Below are 16691 nucleotides of genomic sequence, written 5' to 3'. Positions count from 1 at the left end.
CAGAAGTAATGTTTCATATTCTTAAAACAACTTTTGACACATAAGTTACAGTGATCAAATCATCAACAAAACAGACTAATGGTTTTTTTTCATGGCTAGAAAGCTGCAGTTTGATAATATCGTCTTTGTTTATCCAGGTTACCCCTGCAGAGGGATAGTCTGGAAGTCTGAGCCAACCTGTGAGCTATGACTCACAGCTCGCAGGCTGTGACACAGACTGAGCAAACCATGAGTCTAAATCCACGGAGAGACATTCTGGGGTGAATCAATACCCCAAAAACTATTTTGACTAAAAAAGATCATTTTGTGAATCTGTGTCCAGAGGGAGGTGAAGACTCTGTAGTCTGTAAATTCTTGTAATCATTCACTATTATTAACAGAACCATTACAGAGTGTGTAAAGACTGTGGGCGACTTCCGGCACCGCAGCCCTCCTGTGTGAGGTTTCTGGGGCAACTTAAGGTACTACTGTATCCTAAGCTGCATCTCCCTGTATCGTCTCTCCAACCCCAATACGATCAAGACAGATGGCAGTCTAACATGAGTCTGGTTCTGCTTGAGGAAAATCAATTTTTTCTTGCCGCTGTTACTCGTTAAATGTTGCAAAAGTGCTCTGCTCATGATAGACTAAGATGGGACTGGATCTTATCCTGTCTTGGTGTTGGGTCTTTGCTTATAATATAACATGGGTATGGTCTAGACCTGCTCTGTTTATAAAGCGTCTGCTGATATCATATGTTGGATTTGGTGCTTTTTGAATAAAGATGAATTGATTGAACTTTTTAGATCCTATATGGAATGATGTGGAATGGTAAGCATGCTCCAGTTTGGAGAGGGTCTATATTTTCATTAATAACACAGCTCAATGTTTTACAGATCAATTGTTTCATTTTTCTGATACATATGTTGGACTTTCATAATATTCCCAAAGAAGTACAGACCGCCTGTCCAATGAACATAGGTTTGTTTCATAATCTATTTCTCTCATAGAGGACAGTTATCCTGATAAAAGACTGACAAAAGTGTGGACATTTTTTAATTTTCAATATAGACTTATGCATTTTCTGTGTAATTTACTTCAATTAACAGATTATGAATTGTTGTTAATTATTAAAATGATTTAATACATTAATGAAACATCACTATTTATCTTAACTCACAACGACTGTGTTATTCCAGAACAGTTGTTCATTCGGCACATACTGGATGCATGTTAGAGGTTTATACAACCTTGGCTATGTTTTCCTACAAAACAAATATTTTTCAATGTCTGAAGTCCATCAGTGATAATCTGGTCAGTTAACAAACAGAATGAGATCAAAGTTTTTACTGTTCCTTTATTTTGGCTGTGGTGGTAAAATCAGATGTGGGAGGTATGGCGTACTTGGGTCAAAGGTCAATGGCCTGGCTGGGCTGAGACGGGGAGTATAATAAACAGTGAGGTAAGTGGTTCTATTTCCATCAAACCTTCACAGACAGCTCCACAGAACGACTGACAGGATGATGAAAGCAGTGTTTCTGTTTTCTGTGCTGGTCCTGGGTTGGACCTGGACCCTCCTAGGGGTCCATGCGCAGGGGGAAATTGAGGTGAGTTTCTCAACTTTACAGCTTCGTATGTAAATTAGAGTAAAGATGGTTATATAAGTGTTATTGTCCTTTGTTATCTCTTGTAAGGCTTCCTGCCACTTTCTTTAATAATGCATAAGATAACAGTTTTCTCTATCCATGCCACGTGTCTGTATTAATATTGGAATTTTTTCTTGATTTTTTTTTTTTTACATTTAATTTGCTTATTTGTTAATTAAACATTAAAAACCTGTAGAATATTTAAATTATGAGTTATGAAGTGTCATTGAACCTCTGATTTAGTCTGTCTTTTGCGCTGATTCAGCAGGTGACAGACAATGTGGCTCCTTCCGTTATCCCAGTTAGCTTAAATAAAACAGGTGAGAGATTTTTTTTCTCCCACTAGAGCAACTGTACTGCATCTCTTAGAGCAGAGCCCTGACTACCGGTTATCTTCTCTTCCCTCATTACTTCCTCTCTCTCTTTCTTCCTGTAGAGCTTTGTGCGTTAGCACCAGAAATAGGTCCATGCAGGGCCTATGTGGAACGTTACTTCTACAACTCGACCTCAAAGACATGTCAGATGTTCATTTACGGAGGGTGTATTGGAAACCTGAACAATTTTGAAGGGGTGACACAGTGTTTGGAGAAATGTCTCCCTACAGGTAAGGGGCAGGATATAAGACATCTTTAAATGTTAAAACACATCATGGTTCACAGTAGTTGTAAAGTTTTGTCTGCTCAATTTTATAATATCACTGTGATAAAGTATCCAGAGTTTAAGTTATTTTTACTCTTTTCCAGAAGAAAACACGGACCCGGACACTGATTTAGAGACTGAGACTGAGGACTGAGAATTTTCAGTAAATGGAATGTGTTATATAGCGCTTTCTCTAGTCTCCTGACCACTCCAAGTGCTATTACATAACATGTCACATTCACCCATTCATACACTGACAGCAGAGGCTGCTATGTAAACCATCTTTCAGTGTTAACTAATCCCATTCATACACCACTGGCACAGCCACAGGGGGGCAGTTTGGGGTTGAGTGTCTTGCCCAAGGACACTTCGGTATGTGGACCGTGGAATCTGGGATCGAACTTTCAACGTTACAGTTGAGAGACAACAGACTCCATCACTGAGCCACAGCTGCCCATTGAAGGAACCCCCAACGGAGAAACCACCAGGCCCATTAAATATGACCACAATAAAGAAACATTATGATGTTGTGTTAGCAATACAGAATTGTATGAACACTTGTTAACAAATATCAAATTAAACAACGCTCTGAAATGTCTTTTTTCTGGAGATTTATGTGGTGTCCTTTCAACAAGTAAATTGGTAGATAACCAATGATAAGGTAGCAGATAGATACAAAAATGATACCTAAGTTTATTTGTAGTTGACCCTAATAAAAAGTATATTTTACACTCGCAACCTTGAACTTTTTCTGCATCTCCCTCTTTCCCACTTCCCAAGCCAACACAGTCAAGGCAGATGAAAGCCAAACATGAGTCTGGTTCTTCTGCTTGAGGTTTCTGCCTGTTAAAAGGAAGTTTTCTGCTCATGTTGGATTAGGATGAGATCAGACTGAGTCCTGCCTCTAAGATTGGACTGATCTTATCCTGTCATTATGTTGGGTCCTTGTTAATATTATAACATAGATTACGGTCTAGAACTGCTCTGTTTATAAAGCGTCTTATGATAACATTTGTTGTGATTTGGTTTTATAGAAATAAAGATTGATTGATTTAACTTTTTAGATCCTATATGGAATGATATATACTGGTATGCATGCTCCAGTATGGAGAGGGTCTATATTTTCATTTATAGCATAGATCAGTGTTTTACAGATCAATTATTTCAGGATTTTACGGATACATATGTTGGACTTTCTCAATTTTCCAGAAGAATATAATCTAGTTCTGTCATAGAGGACAACTATCCTGATAAAGGGCTGGAAAAAGCTTGGATTTGTTTGAATTTGTGGATGTGTAGAAAATGTTTCATTCGACTTGTATGATTTAGACAATTCAGTATCTTTAGCTTATACATAAGCCCTTCTAATTTTCTTCAGTCCAAACAGTCAAGGTGGGCTGGAACCATGGTATTACAAGTTTCACATAAAACTTGTCGGGGAATAGAGGAAGACAAGTTTTAAGTAGTACCTCTGCATGCACACTTTCTTGGGCGGTCAATGTTTATGCATAAATCACAATTTCACGATCACAATACTTTTAAGATAAAAAAATAATGTGTAATTTTAAACCTGGATGCTATTTTGTTCCTTCCTGCACAAGCTGCCGCAGTGTGTTCATGCTTTCTGCTGCCACCCTGATGGAGAATGATTGCTAATATGGACTGAAATACTGTTTTGAAATGCAAAAGAGAGGAAATCTAAACTCTGGACTGAATTTGAATGAATTGCAAGTGATTAATCACAGTTAAAGAAATTAATCATCTGACAGCACAATGGGCCTCATTCCCATGCATACGCACGAATACGTGCTTAAACTGTGCGTACGCACATTTGAAGCAAAAATCTGGGATTCATCAATGTATTCTTACTTGAATTTGTTCTTACACTGTGAACAAATTTAGAACTTCCTCAGACCATGCGTACGCACAAATAATGACGACCAACACTCTCAGTTAATGTAAACACATACTCTTTGAACTAAATGCATGACATATTTAAACTACTTTCAGTAAAATAAAAAAAGCCAGATGACTGTCATATAGCCATTGGGCAAAAAGAAAGGCAGAAAACTCATCACATTTTCTATTTTCAAGGTTTTATTTCAAGGTTAGCTACTATTTTTGTCCATATTTTTTATTATAATGGGTGAAATGTTCTATTTTAGATAACTTTTAAAAAAAAATTCTGGAAGACATCTCACAACCCCCCATTTGTGTCTCGCGACTCCCCAGGGGCCCCGACCCACACTTTGGGAGCCCCTGCTCTAAGAAACGGATGGCTAGTTGGTGAACATTTAAAAAAAAAATTTAGATTAAGTCTCTAGTTTTTTTGTCATGGTGATTCCTGCTGATACGCTTCTGAAAAGTGTTGGTTTTCATGCCTCAACCTCCGCAACACCTCTATTTCTGCCGAGGTGAAGTTCAGCGTCTTGATGCACCGAACAGATGTCCTTATATGGATGAATTGGGGCGTGGTAGTATGCTGATTGCAGGTTGGGGGCACGCGACTGTCAATTTAAAATTGTTCTGATTCACTCATATACACAAAGTGGGGAGAACAAAATTGGCTGGTACGCACGTGTCATGAATCCGACGGTGATTTTGCGTACGCACTTATTTTATGCGCAGAGTAAGAACATTTCTACGCATTTATTAGTGAATGAGGCCCAATGTCTTCTTCCTGGATTATTGAAGTCATGAGAGCTTCATGGTGAAATCATAAATATAAAGTAATCATAAAACATAAAACAATAACAAGAACAACAGATGTGATGTTTTATTAGTGATATGTTGTGGTACAACTTAGCATATTTTGTAAGAGCTGAGACAAAGGACTTTTATTTTGACAAGAACAATTCACCAGATTACAAAAAAATAAGATTTGAATCTTTGAAGCTCTGAGTTTCCTGCAGAATGAACCCTAGCATCCACACTTAGTTTATAACCCTACTGTCGAAATGTAACTACGTCCTCGAATTCAGGTATGCAGCAATGTGTCCTAATTTCTCTCAGTTTGCCTTCAGGAGCTCTGCATCTGCAAATAAAAGGAAAACATATTTAATGCTTTATCACATGTGGGTTGAGAGTTGTTTTTCAATGATGCATGAAGACATACAAGTGTCTTTTCTATAGTAGGTATTTGCTACTGTGGATTAACCAACGGATGGGTCATCACTGTGTGTTTGTGTGATAAGTTTATTGCATACAAATATCTGTATATTCTCACCATCAGCCGCATTAACCACCCCGCAGTACTCCTCACACTCTGCCTTGCTGTAGAACTTGTTGCCGTTAGTCTGGCAGAAGCCCTGTTTGTAGGCCACACACAGACCAGCAGAGGAGTCAAAGGCCCAGATTTGTGGATGGCCTGTGCAGGGTTGGGCCACCATGGGCAGACGGCATGCAGCTAAAGGAGAAACAACAGAGAGACTCTGATATTTAGACGTATTTTCAGGGTTTACCTTTTTTATTTTTTACATCTCAGTAACAATTTTATCAGAAGAAATGTATCTCGTTCGATGCACCAGTGACAAGTCTGTTCACCAGGACAACAAATAAGTAGCTACAACTGTATTAGGAGTTTTGATTTGAAAGTCTATATCCTCTCTAGAAAAACCCCAGTAGTAGTCAGTAACACAAAGGGAAATGGTCATTTCACATTTTTGAAGGATTAAAGGTAAAAAACTATATACTAGACTAGTTATAATAGATCCAAAAATACTGACACATGTATTTTACAATCATCTGATAATTAAGTATGATATTATGCATTTCTCACCCTCAGTGCGACATCTCTGCAGACAGTCTCTCTCGTTTGCAAAGTTGTTCTGGTTGCCCAAACAGCCTCCAAAATTGAAGCCTTCACAGCTCATTGAGGAGGAATTGTAGTAGTAACGTGGGTGCAACCCAAAACATGGTCCTGCATCTGGTCCTGCACTACAGGCCTCTGTGGAAAGAGACAGAGAGACAGAACCGAAGCGAAAAGATACTCTGTTATACTAAGTTATTTTTCAGGTGTGTAAAAAAAGAGTCAGGCTATCGTGTGATTCAAGACCGATCACTTACCAGTTACATTGATAGGAGCAAATACATCAGAACCAGAACCCTCTGGCTCTTCAAGAGCCACGGTAGGCTCATTATTTCTCCTTCTCCGCTGCATGAATACACATACTCAGTAAGAGACATAAAGCTACATGAGCCCGGAAAGTTGCAAATATTCCCCTGATGAAATAAACCCCCTTTTCTGCTTAAAGAACCATTTATTCAACGACATAACTCCAAACTATCGTTTTTAACAAACTAAATTCTCACACTTTTTCAGAGAAAAACATGGTTCCATCTGTTGGTTCGAACACTAAGCTATCACCTGATCTAGTATTACTTGAAAGACCTTTGCACTGCAATTCAGTTTGAAGAGCACCGCAGAAGTCAAGATAATGTTGTGCCTTAATGTTTTATTTCTAAAGACATCCTGAGCAGGAAATGTTACCATGAAATCACTTTATAATTCTGTATTTTTACAGTCTGTGAACTGTTATTCTCATATGAATGCATTTCAATATAAATCTGCAGCTGCTACTACTTTTAGCTTGGTTAGAAATAACACCACTTTGTAATAGGAGTATTATTATAACTAGCATACATTATATATACTCCACAGACTGGTGAAAGGAAAGTGTAAGTTATTTCTCAAAGCAGAGTGAATTTCAATCATTAAAGAAGAATTAAAAAATGTTGTTTTTTACAATGTTCTTTAAATCAGTAAAAAAAAAAAGAAAGAAATACACTGGATAAGAGAATTTAGGTGGAATTAATAACTATGCATCTAGTACCTGAGACTGATGCTGATGTGACGGCTCTGCCACCTGCTCTCCAGGAACACAGTCACCTACAAAGACATGAAATAAAACCACTTATTTACAGTCATTCAGAAAAGCTTGAACAGCTTTTGTGAGGCAGAAGCCCTGCAGGTGTGTGACCTGACTGTGCCTTGAATAAAAGTGTACAGATTTTGATTCCTCATGTGACTTGCACTCTTCAGCCTTTGAGGAAACATCCCACAGCCAGTAAACAACCTTGTGTGATTACACATATTTGTCTTTTGGATAACCAGCGTCCTCAATAAAGGGCTGTCAGCTCTGGGACACATTACCAACAAAGCTAGAGTAAAGACTAAAAGCAAACCAGCTCATTTTTAACATATATGAAGTTAAGGTATTAACTTAAATTTGTGAGCAGGACCACGCCTAAACCACAACCTCAATCACCTGACAAGCCTACTTAAACGTAGCAAGACTACTCAACCGTTCGTCTGTTACTCTTCAACCAACCCTCCCTCACCTTACTCTGCTTCAATTACCCTTTTTCTTATCCCTTACTACTCAACTTGTCTTCGCTCTTTTGTGCCCTTGTCTAATTCCAGGTACTGCCTGGGATCAAGATCAGCTCTGAGAGACATAAACCCCGTCCTGAGTCTCCATCTGCTGGGCTATACGACGCACAATAAATCATTACATGTACAAACTTATATCCTTGTGTGGCGTGGTCCATGCTAGTGAATGCATTATAAATCACTAATGTTCTCTGGTATATTTTTTATATATTGCAGTAATGTAATAATATATTATGTTATATGTATTATCCTGTTGCTTTTCATCTCTATTGTTATGTGGTTTTATGGCACTGAATGCCTGTACCTTAATTTCTCAGTAGAGGCCCAACTGAGGACAAGGGAAATAAGCAAAAGCTTGAAACTTTGTGCTACACATCCATTTCTTGCTCTTTATTGGAATTATGTTTCAGTTCAATCAGTTAAAATTAACTCAAATTCTCTTTGTATGTCTTTGTTGTACCTTTGTCTTGCTTGACGACAATCGTGTCATCACCCATCCCCTGCTCTCTGACCAGCGTTTTGAAGTCTTCGAGTATGGTGTCTCTCACAGACTTGGTTCGACCTAAAGAGGAAACAAAATCCCTTTGGCTTAATTCATTCTCATAACATATTCATGTCCAATAATACCTAATTATCTGTACACAAAATCCACTCACTGTACAGTTTAAGTGAGGTGCTCTTATCGCCTGATGATTTCTGTTTGATCATAATCATGATGGCATACTCGTTGTAGTTTGTGTGAACCACATAGGCATCCACGTCCGACGCCCACCCTGATGCAATGACAGGGAGAAAAGTCATACCTGTTCCAGACTTCTGGATTACATGAACTAGAAACAGAGCTTTATCATTTTAAGATAATACAGAGGGAGACACACAGGAACAGAGACGTACGGGAAATGTGGTAGAAGAATCGTCCTGGTGTAGAAGTCAGCTCATAGTCTCCAGACATTTCTCTGCATGTTCCATGTCTGCATATACACAAAAAATAACCTAATAATGGGAAAAACTACAAGTGATTTGATGCATGTGTACTCTATATTTAGATGGAGAAATTAGATTTTGGAAAAACATTTGTAGTCATCTCGTGAAATACAGTAGAAGTCAGATGTGGAGGTCAGGTGTGAACCTTTGTGCAGATTCTATACCTACTTCGAAAAAGTGCCTAAACCCCACCAAAAAACACTGTACTGTCCCTTTAAGGCAGCAGGTATTTGAAAGTCATCAGTGATGTAGCAATACAAAAACATAGAATAAATCTGCAAAAGGAAGTAGTTCTGGTATCAATATTTTAACTTAAGTAAATGAACAAATGTATTAGCATCAAAATAACCCAGTGCAAAAGTAGTTATTTTGCATAATTTTACCCTGTCGGATAACTTAATGTGTAAAAATCAACTATATTTTTTGGGGTTAAAATACATTATTTCTCAACCAATAAACTTTCAGGGTTAGCCAGTCATAGTCTCTAGTCTGCATTGCAATAACTTGAAATGTTAATAAATGTGTACATATTCATGTGAATGGAGTATTATTATTTTTGTGTTATAATGTAAAACTTGTTTATTTCTTTAACATTTTAAGAATAGTTTGCAGATTAGTATAGTTGATAAAAAAGTCTATTCAAGAAATACCTGTTCAATGATTAACACATTGCAAATATGTTTGTACACATTCAACTATTTATTTATCTCAGATGTCATCTCACAGAGAGATACCACAAGTCTTTTCTTCCTGCAGTGGTCAGACTATATAACCAATAATATATATATATAGTTATATATATACATATATAGTTATATATATATATATATGTTGTAGATATGCTTATTTTTTTACCTCTTTAATTCAAATTTTAATTTGAATCGCTAATAACATTTTAATAAATGTTACTTTATAGGCTCTTGTTTGCTTTATATAAATATTTTTTTTGCACTGTCTATTTTGCTACTGTGACACTTGAATTTCCCCAATGTGGGACGAGTAAAGGACTCTCTTATCTTCTTATCTCACATTAAGTATTAACTTGCATATATTCTAATGTTTTGATAAATATTTTTTATCAATACAAAGGCAAAAAAGTACAGAAATTCAAAAAGAAAAACATGTACTCTGATAAATTTTTTATAAGCATGTGTGTGTAATAACAATTATGTATCTGTGATGTTTGTTCTAACAAACCTGAGTGAAGTTCGAGTTGCCTTTATCTTGCCCTCAGTGGTGCCTATTTCCAGGACCAGTTTACCAATTGCTGCATCTCCCCTGTGCTGTCGCATATGGGGACATGTACTCGCCCCGGCAACATCATGCCAAGTTCCCAAAAACTGTGAAAAAGAAAAAACATGATAGATTCATCAAACTAACACAGCACACATTAAATCTGTAGTTAAAATGAGAACTGCTAGTTCAGTTTATAAGTAAAAAACCTGCTGTTAATCCTGCTGTATTCATATCATGTTAACACATACAAGACAAGTCAAGCAAACCCTTACAGGTGGATTTATGGAAAAAATAACAGTTTGATTATACTGGTCAAACATTTTTTGGTCATCTTAATCAAGTTGTTTAAATGATGTTTGTCTCCACAGAGGTACTGATAAAGAATGCCCATCAGCCCTCATTAATATAATAAGGAAATAAAGCCCACTGAAGAGCTGATTGACTAAAAACTGGCCATTAGAAATACATAGAGGAGACCAAATATCACTTTGCACAGACAATGTTATACTAATACATTCTTAATGTACTTTGACTTGAGTTGAACTAACAAACCTAATTAACAAAACTGTATTCTAACCCAGTATGCTTCAACTTTTCTACATTTAATGTCATTAAGATAATTAAAGTTCTATCATCTATTCAAAACGTACATTTTTTAGATAGTTAGAAGTAAATGTTTCTAGAGACAACTCGCTAATGTTTTTTTTTTTGAAAAAACAAGTTAAGACTATTAGTCAATGACAGAAAACAAAATAGTGAAAAGTACGGGGTTCGTTTCTCCATCTCCATCTTTCAGGGTTTTTTATATTTTTTACAATGAGAATGAAAATACATTTTAAATAAAAGAGGAAGAAAACAACATGTAAGACTGCAGTAATCATCCACCCACCTGGGTCAGATCAAAGTTCTCCTGAGAGGGAAAAAGGGGTTCTGTGAGTACAGGTAGCCCTTGGATGGTCCAAGTACACCCCAGTACCAGGGAAACCAGAGCCACTGCTTTCTGCATCCTGTCAGCCTGTCTGTCCACTTGTCTGTGAGAGGACTCAAGTCTGAGGCACTGAAAACAAGAAAGGGTAATCTTGTGTCCTAATTTTTCATACCACTCCTCTTAGCGGGGCATTGACCTGTTTTGTGTGCAGTAGCCCCCACACTCACTTCATCAGCCAAGCCAAAAACAAACAAGTAATGGAGCAAAGTTCTTCTTTTCTGTCTCTCACTTTGAGGACTCACTAGCCTGGGCAGCTGACCACTTAGACATTGGACTCCAGAGTTTTGGCAACATCAACAAATCAATGAAGGTCATCGTATGACAGACTGGTGAGTTAAAACTGCAAAGTATTTTATCCTGGTATTGTATATATATTTTATTTTTTCATGATGAGACTTTATTTCAGGAGTTACAGGATATGATCAAGACTTCAGACATTTTCTGTGTAGGCCTTGGTGAGATTGTGGTGGTGTTTGGATTCATGGGAATATTCTACAAGTAAGAATACTCTTGCACATCACAGTTTGGGTGGTAGAGCCTTCATTTAAAAAGCCCTTTCTCCTTTGGAAAGAGTCAGGGTCTGGAGGGCAGATTCCCTTTCTACCACCTTTAGGAGAAGGCTTCAAATATCCCTTTTAGATAAAACGTATGGTAAGGGCTGGCTTGGACCTGGACCTGCTCCTAGTTATGCTGCTATAGGCTTAGACTGCCAGGGAACATGTACGTATCCTGAGCCCTTTTCTCTACTTGTCTATTTGTGTGCATTCATGTCCCTTAAATACACTTTAATGAATGTATATATTCAAGTCCTATCATTATATGTTAGGTACTAAACATAGTCAGAGAGTTGTGTGCTTCTTTGTCCTGTAGGTTTCTGTTGATTGTGGTTGCAGACCACTTGCAGTTGTGAACCTGCTTGACTCCAACTGCAACAGTTGCAACTATTTGGCTTGGTTATATTATAATATTATAATTTTTGTATCTATTAATTTCAGAATTGTACCTTTTTTGCTTCAACTGCTTCAATTGTTGCAATGATAATTACATTGTCTTTACTATACTTATTTTTACCTAATACTGGACATGTTTTATAAGAGCTGTCAGTATTGATGTCTTAATTGTGATGGAATCAAGGTCCAAAATGAATATTTATATATATATATTTGCTATTTTTTTTCATTTGGCATGACATAGTTAAGCTGCTGTAGCATTAAATTACAACACCACTGTGCTTTTGAGTGACACATTTCACTGAAAAAATAAAGGTGGCTCGGTTGGTAGGTCAAAAGCAATTTGCATTTTGTGTCAAACAGAATTATGATATCACCAAAGTAATTCAAGTTCAAGCTACCAGAGAAAGTCAGCAGACAACTGCATCACAAAAACTGGCAGAGCACTATTTTGGAGTGCGCAATTCGCTTCAGACCTGTGGATGAAACTAAAAGTAACTAATCACAGTGCTTGCTAAATGGGCAACAACTGACTGCATGCCCGTCAACAGCTGTGGAAGCCCATTTTTGGAATATTGTTCGTATAAGCAGTTATTATTGGCATTATAGCAATTAGTCTGTTTTATTCACTGGTGTATGATGGCTCAGTTTGTTTGTCTTTATCCAGGTGGGTTTTCACCAAAGTATCCCATTCTGCTTGAGCTTTCTTCCTGTTATATGGGGACATTTTTTCTTGCACTCGTTGCCAAGTACTTACTCATGGTTGACCTGTGCTGGGTCTCTCTAAACATTACAACTAAGATCAAAGTCTTATTGTATAATTTCTTGGACTGACCTTTGCATTGATTTGGGGCTATAAAGTTAAAAACTGATTGGCTGATACAATATTAACTTTTCAACCCTAACCTTTGTTGGTCTTTCCTTGTTGCTGTGTGTCAAGTGAGCTCATAATTACACTTCCAGACATCCAAGGTAACATTTTGGCTCAACCTCAATCATTGGTTTAACATTTTGGCAAGTTACCAACTTGACCCGTCACCTGTTGCTCATAAACAACTTGATTATAATTTACCAAGGGCAAAAAACAAACAGCAGTCTACTAACCCTGTGATGCAGTTCTACTGTGTTGATAACAGTAATGTAATTAGGCCTACTGTGACCATTTTAGAAAGTGTAATCCTCTACGCTACTCATTTCTGTGGGAGATAATTATATTACACTTAGCTGTTGCCCCAGACTGCCCAAGGAAGACAGACTCTGGTGAGTTAATCCATTCACATAATTACTGAGACTGAGCAAAGTAAACCAGACAGGTGTTCTTATCACTAATCTTATTTTGTTCACTGTGTGTTGTGGTTCGAAGAACTAAACCGAATCATTCCTCTGAAACATTCATATTGTTCTGTTGGACTCTTAGAAAGTAGAGGGACTGTAGAGGGGCAGAATCAACTTGTCACTTTCTCCATAAAGAAACAGTAATGTCGTTGGCTGAGGATTTAGTAAATTTAGTTTGTAAATTAAAAAAAGAGTCGTTCATGTTGAGAGAATCGTCCACTAAACCCATAAAACGGTGTGAAACAGTGAAGCCCTTCTCGTTATTGAAACCATCAGACATGTCAAGTTTTTATTAGATGCTGATGCTTGATCCGTAAATCGTCAATGTTTTGAAGCACAATTAAATAAATTATAATAATACAAAAAATGGACATAGTATGATTGGATGTCAAAAACTCATTCTCCACCTGTAGTTTGGCATTATTTAGTTGCTTTGGTCCATGCAGATCAGGTCCACAATCCTCATTAAATCAAAGAAACGTTAAATGCAATCCGAGAATAAAAATCGTAATATTCAATCCTAGTTCCAGGAGTCAGCGTTACGATTTCAAATGCATTTTAATTCAGGCTTCTGGTTTTATTTCTGTCCATCTCTCAAACCTTCATCACTAAGCATGTTGCACGCTCTCCCAACTATTACAATTATAACCTTCTACATGCTCCACAAAATACTACACAGTTCCTCTAGTCTTCAGTCGTCAACATATCTGTAATCAACAATATCATTTACTCACCTACTCAGCTACTACACCTGCTTCACTCTTGGTTCACGAGAGAGGTGAACTGATCGTTAAACTGTGGTTCAGTAAGTGGTGCGACACAGGTGAGACTGCGGTCAAGGAGTCAACCAATCAGTGAACAAATCTTTTCAACGGATCTTTTTAATGAAGCATCTGTTCATTTTGCATTTGCATGTATAACTGAAATATATATCATCAATGACGAGATATTATAAAAAATGCAGTTTTAGATTTAAATGTTGGATAAAAGTGAATGTTGTCGCACTAACAATTATCATTAGTGGAAACAGAGATCTGCTAAGGATTATACATTGTTGTATCCCCCCTTATTTTGGGGTCTCTGTTTATCAAATGACTGTAAGAAATTCAATTTTCAATCATGTCCTCGTGTGTTTTTTCCTTTGCAATTCAAAAAATGGAAGGGTCTCAATCTTAAAAACTTAATCTTAAATACACTCAGCTTATTAGTGAATATCGATGTATTAGCAAAGTACCCGCATAGCCTATTTATATTAATATACTAAGCCTCTCATGCATTAATAAAATACCTCAATTACACACATGATATATTATCATACAGAATACTGTTTCTATAGGAAGTTGGAATCAACAAAACAGAGTTGTTTGCACACAATGATTGCTCTGTGTGCGGCAGTCCTCTTCAGTTGTTCCGAATGATCTCCAACCTGAAAATTTAAATGAACCTTTATCATTATGTCACATTTTAACTTTCTTCTTTTGATATTTGCACACACAAAAATACCATGATTGAGATCTACATGATTATCTGAAATAAAACAGATTAAGGTAACAATGCTATTTAAAAGATTTAAAATGCCCAAGATGGAGATGGAAATGATCTCCCCTGATTTCCTGTTACTGAATATTGAAAAACCCACCATATGTATTAATATATGCCAAAGACATACAGACAAAAGAGACACCTTTATAGATCAATCATATTTCCATATACTGTTACCATTCCCTATCACATATAACATGAGACAATCGGTGTTTAATGACTGTAATGAAACAATAAGTCACCTTGTGAAACATTCCTAGCATCCTCTTCTTCAGCAGGAGCCACAGGTGGCACCACTTTTTAATTTGACCTCTGCAAGACAGATACAACAGGTGACTGATGTTCGAGGAATTCAGTGCTGGGGTTCAGTTTGCAAATGTGAATTCATCACATCACAATGTGAGGCACACACCTGAAGCTCAGTCATGATGGGCATTGTTACCTGCTCACCTGGAGCACAGTCACCTGGGGAGACAGTAACACTGAGTGATAGATTACAGCTTTAATGGCATTTTAACATAACAAGACAATGCTTTTCTTGAATAATTAAATAATGTACAGAAACTCTATGTTTCATACTTAATGCGATTTTCAAGAGCCTTTGTAACAGCTTTGCTTTTCCTTGAGTATATCTGCATTTGTACCTTTGCTTTGATTCATGATGATAACCTCATCACTCATTCCATGTTGTCTGATTAGTGATTTGAAGTTTTCCAACACAGCAGAACCCACGTTCATAGTTCGACCTGAAGACCCAATAACCACAGATATATTGTTTAATTGAAAGGGGAAATAAAAACATTTCTTGAACATTCATTAAAAAACTACAAAATAACATGATGACAGAATCAAAATGTCACTCACTATAAAGCTTGGCGGAGGTGGTTTTAATTCCCATTGGTTTCTCTTCGCCCAGCTGAAGGATCATTGCAAAATCATCATAGTTGGTATGAACGACAAAGGAATCCACATCTGCTCCAAACCCTGCAGAGAAGAATAACTTGGAATAAACGGCATATACCAGGCCACATTTTTTTTGACATTATTAAATTAAGATATAGACAGACATACTTGCAACATGATGGAAGAATCGTCCCGGAGTGTCTGTCAACCTGTAACCTGTGGCTGTCTGCTCACATGAACCATTCCTACACACATGCAAACATAGCAAAAGTTACACTAAATACTAAACCTGTGTGTCTACAAGAATGCAATGCAAGTCTTACCAAAAACTAGTAGATGTCATTGTGAAGTTGCCCTCAGAGGCATTGTGTTGCAGCTCCATTGCAATCATAGCAGGTCTTCCCCTCTTGCGCTGCATGTAGTGGGGACAGGTAGAGACCACGGCTACCTCGTGCCACCTCCCCATGAACTGTGAAGGACAACAAAGTGTTAATGTACTGTGGGTATTCTAGTTTATATATTTGTCCTTACTAGGTAGGAACAGAAATTGTCAAATCAGAGGCAAAATCAAAACTTGAGCAGGATTATGTTGAGAAATAAAAGATAGAGGGGATAAGAAAAAGTACAACAGAAGTTTTACATAGAGTTCTATTTGTCACAAGTAATTTTTATACACATACCTGGTCCACATCAAAGCTCTCTTGTGTTGCTATAAGAGGTTCTGGGTGCACAGGGACAGCTTTCAGGGTCCAGGCCCACCCCAAAACCAGCAGAGTGAACAACCTCCCTGCTCTCTGCATCCTTTAAGCCACTCAAACTGACACACTTTTCTCTCCGACAACCCTATGCCCTCACCAAAACTAAAAGAGCAAAGGTCTAGATGTCTCTTTGTGTGTGTGTGTGGGTGTGTGTGTGTGTGTGTGTGTACTAGATGTGTCCATGTGATTGTGTGTTTGTCTCAGTCTATGGCTTGTCCATACAGTATTTAGCACTGAGTGGACTTCAGAATGTAGAGCTAAAACAAACAACCAGTCAATACATGTAAGAATTAAACAGCTGGTAAAAGGAGGGGAAAATACTGAATGACTGTCTGCCAC

At 37.4% G+C, this 16691-nt stretch overlaps 3 protein-coding genes across 5 annotated transcripts; 1 reads left to right on the top strand and 2 right to left on the bottom strand.

Moving 5' to 3' along the window:
* The first annotated feature begins 1457 nt into the window (after nucleotides 1-1457).
* On the top strand, nucleotides 1458-2862 carry LOC117831492 (colostrum trypsin inhibitor-like). 3 transcript variants are annotated; one of them, XM_034710211.1, is made up of 4 exons: nucleotides 1458-1586; nucleotides 1894-1945; nucleotides 2062-2229; nucleotides 2369-2862. In XM_034710211.1, exons 1-4 carry the CDS (start codon nucleotides 1500-1502, stop codon nucleotides 2416-2418), a joined length of 357 nt encoding a protein of 118 aa, XP_034566102.1. In that variant the 5' UTR covers nucleotides 1458-1499; the 3' UTR covers nucleotides 2419-2862. The 3 variants fall into 3 exon arrangements, with proteins under 3 accessions (XP_034566102.1, XP_034566103.1, XP_034566101.1); XM_034710212.1 differs by having other exon boundaries at nucleotides 1891-1945; nucleotides 2372-2862; XM_034710210.1 differs by having other exon boundaries at nucleotides 1891-1945.
* A 2163-nt stretch (nucleotides 2863-5025) lies between these two features.
* On the bottom strand, nucleotides 5026-14011 carry LOC117831217 (protein AMBP-like). Its single transcript, XM_034709810.1, has 11 exons — nucleotides 13884-14011; nucleotides 10766-10933; nucleotides 9838-9980; nucleotides 8551-8627; nucleotides 8313-8429; nucleotides 8117-8218; nucleotides 7097-7152; nucleotides 6330-6417; nucleotides 6043-6210; nucleotides 5491-5670; nucleotides 5026-5298 (listed from the first exon to the last, which is right to left on the bottom strand). Exons 2-11 carry the CDS (start codon nucleotides 10880-10882, stop codon nucleotides 5273-5275), a joined length of 1074 nt encoding a protein of 357 aa, XP_034565701.1. The 5' UTR covers nucleotides 10883-10933; nucleotides 13884-14011; the 3' UTR covers nucleotides 5026-5272.
* Nucleotides 14012-14029: 18 nt separating this feature from the next.
* LOC117831218 (protein AMBP-like) lies at nucleotides 14030-16681 on the bottom strand. The gene is made up of 8 exons (XM_034709811.1): nucleotides 16275-16681; nucleotides 15918-16063; nucleotides 15763-15839; nucleotides 15556-15675; nucleotides 15336-15437; nucleotides 15104-15156; nucleotides 14934-15003; nucleotides 14030-14575 (listed from the first exon to the last, which is right to left on the bottom strand). Exons 1-7 carry the CDS (start codon nucleotides 16392-16394, stop codon nucleotides 14992-14994), a joined length of 630 nt encoding a protein of 209 aa, XP_034565702.1. The 5' UTR covers nucleotides 16395-16681; the 3' UTR covers nucleotides 14030-14575; nucleotides 14934-14991.
* Between the last annotated feature and the right edge of the window lie 10 nt (nucleotides 16682-16691).

The sequence above is a fragment of the Notolabrus celidotus genome, chromosome 19 (assembly GCF_009762535.1).
Source record: "Notolabrus celidotus isolate fNotCel1 chromosome 19, fNotCel1.pri, whole genome shotgun sequence".
NCBI classification, from domain to species: Eukaryota; Metazoa; Chordata; class Actinopteri; order Labriformes; family Labridae; genus Notolabrus; species Notolabrus celidotus.
This window is presented reverse-complemented; position numbering and strand designations above follow the sequence as displayed.

Bases quoted from the DNA above. Each gene is read 5' to 3' on its own strand.
- LOC117831492 (XM_034710210.1), top strand. From the start codon at position 1,500: ATGATGAAAGCAGTGTTTCTGTTTTCTGTGCTGGTCCTGGGTTGGACC. The intron at 1,587-1,890 runs GTGAGTTTCTCA...GCGCTGATTCAG, and splicing joins ATGCGCAGGGGGAAATTGAG to CAGGTGACAGACAATGTGGC. The intron at 2,230-2,368 runs GTAAGGGGCAGG...ACTCTTTTCCAG, and splicing joins GGAGAAATGTCTCCCTACAG to AAGAAAACACGGACCCGGAC.
- LOC117831217 (XM_034709810.1), bottom strand. From the start codon at position 10,882: ATGCAGAAAGCAGTGGCTCTGGTTTCCCTGGTACTGGGGTGTACTTGG. The intron at 8,628-9,837 runs GTTTGTTAGAAC...GTGTATATGCAG, and splicing joins GCAACTCGAACTTCACTCAG to ACATGGAACATGCAGAGAAA. The intron at 5,671-6,042 runs GTGAGAAATGCA...TTTCTCCTTTAG, and splicing joins GCAGAGATGTCGCACTGAGG to CTGCATGCCGTCTGCCCATG.
- LOC117831218 (XM_034709811.1), bottom strand. From the start codon at position 16,394: ATGCAGAGAGCAGGGAGGTTGTTCACTCTGCTGGTTTTGGGGTGGGCC. The intron at 15,676-15,762 runs GTATGTCTGTCT...TCTTCTCTGCAG, and splicing joins ATTCTTCCATCATGTTGCAA to GGTTTGGAGCAGATGTGGAT. The intron at 15,438-15,555 runs GTGAGTGACATT...TTGGGTCTTCAG, and splicing joins CACCTCCGCCAAGCTTTATA to GTCGAACTATGAACGTGGGT.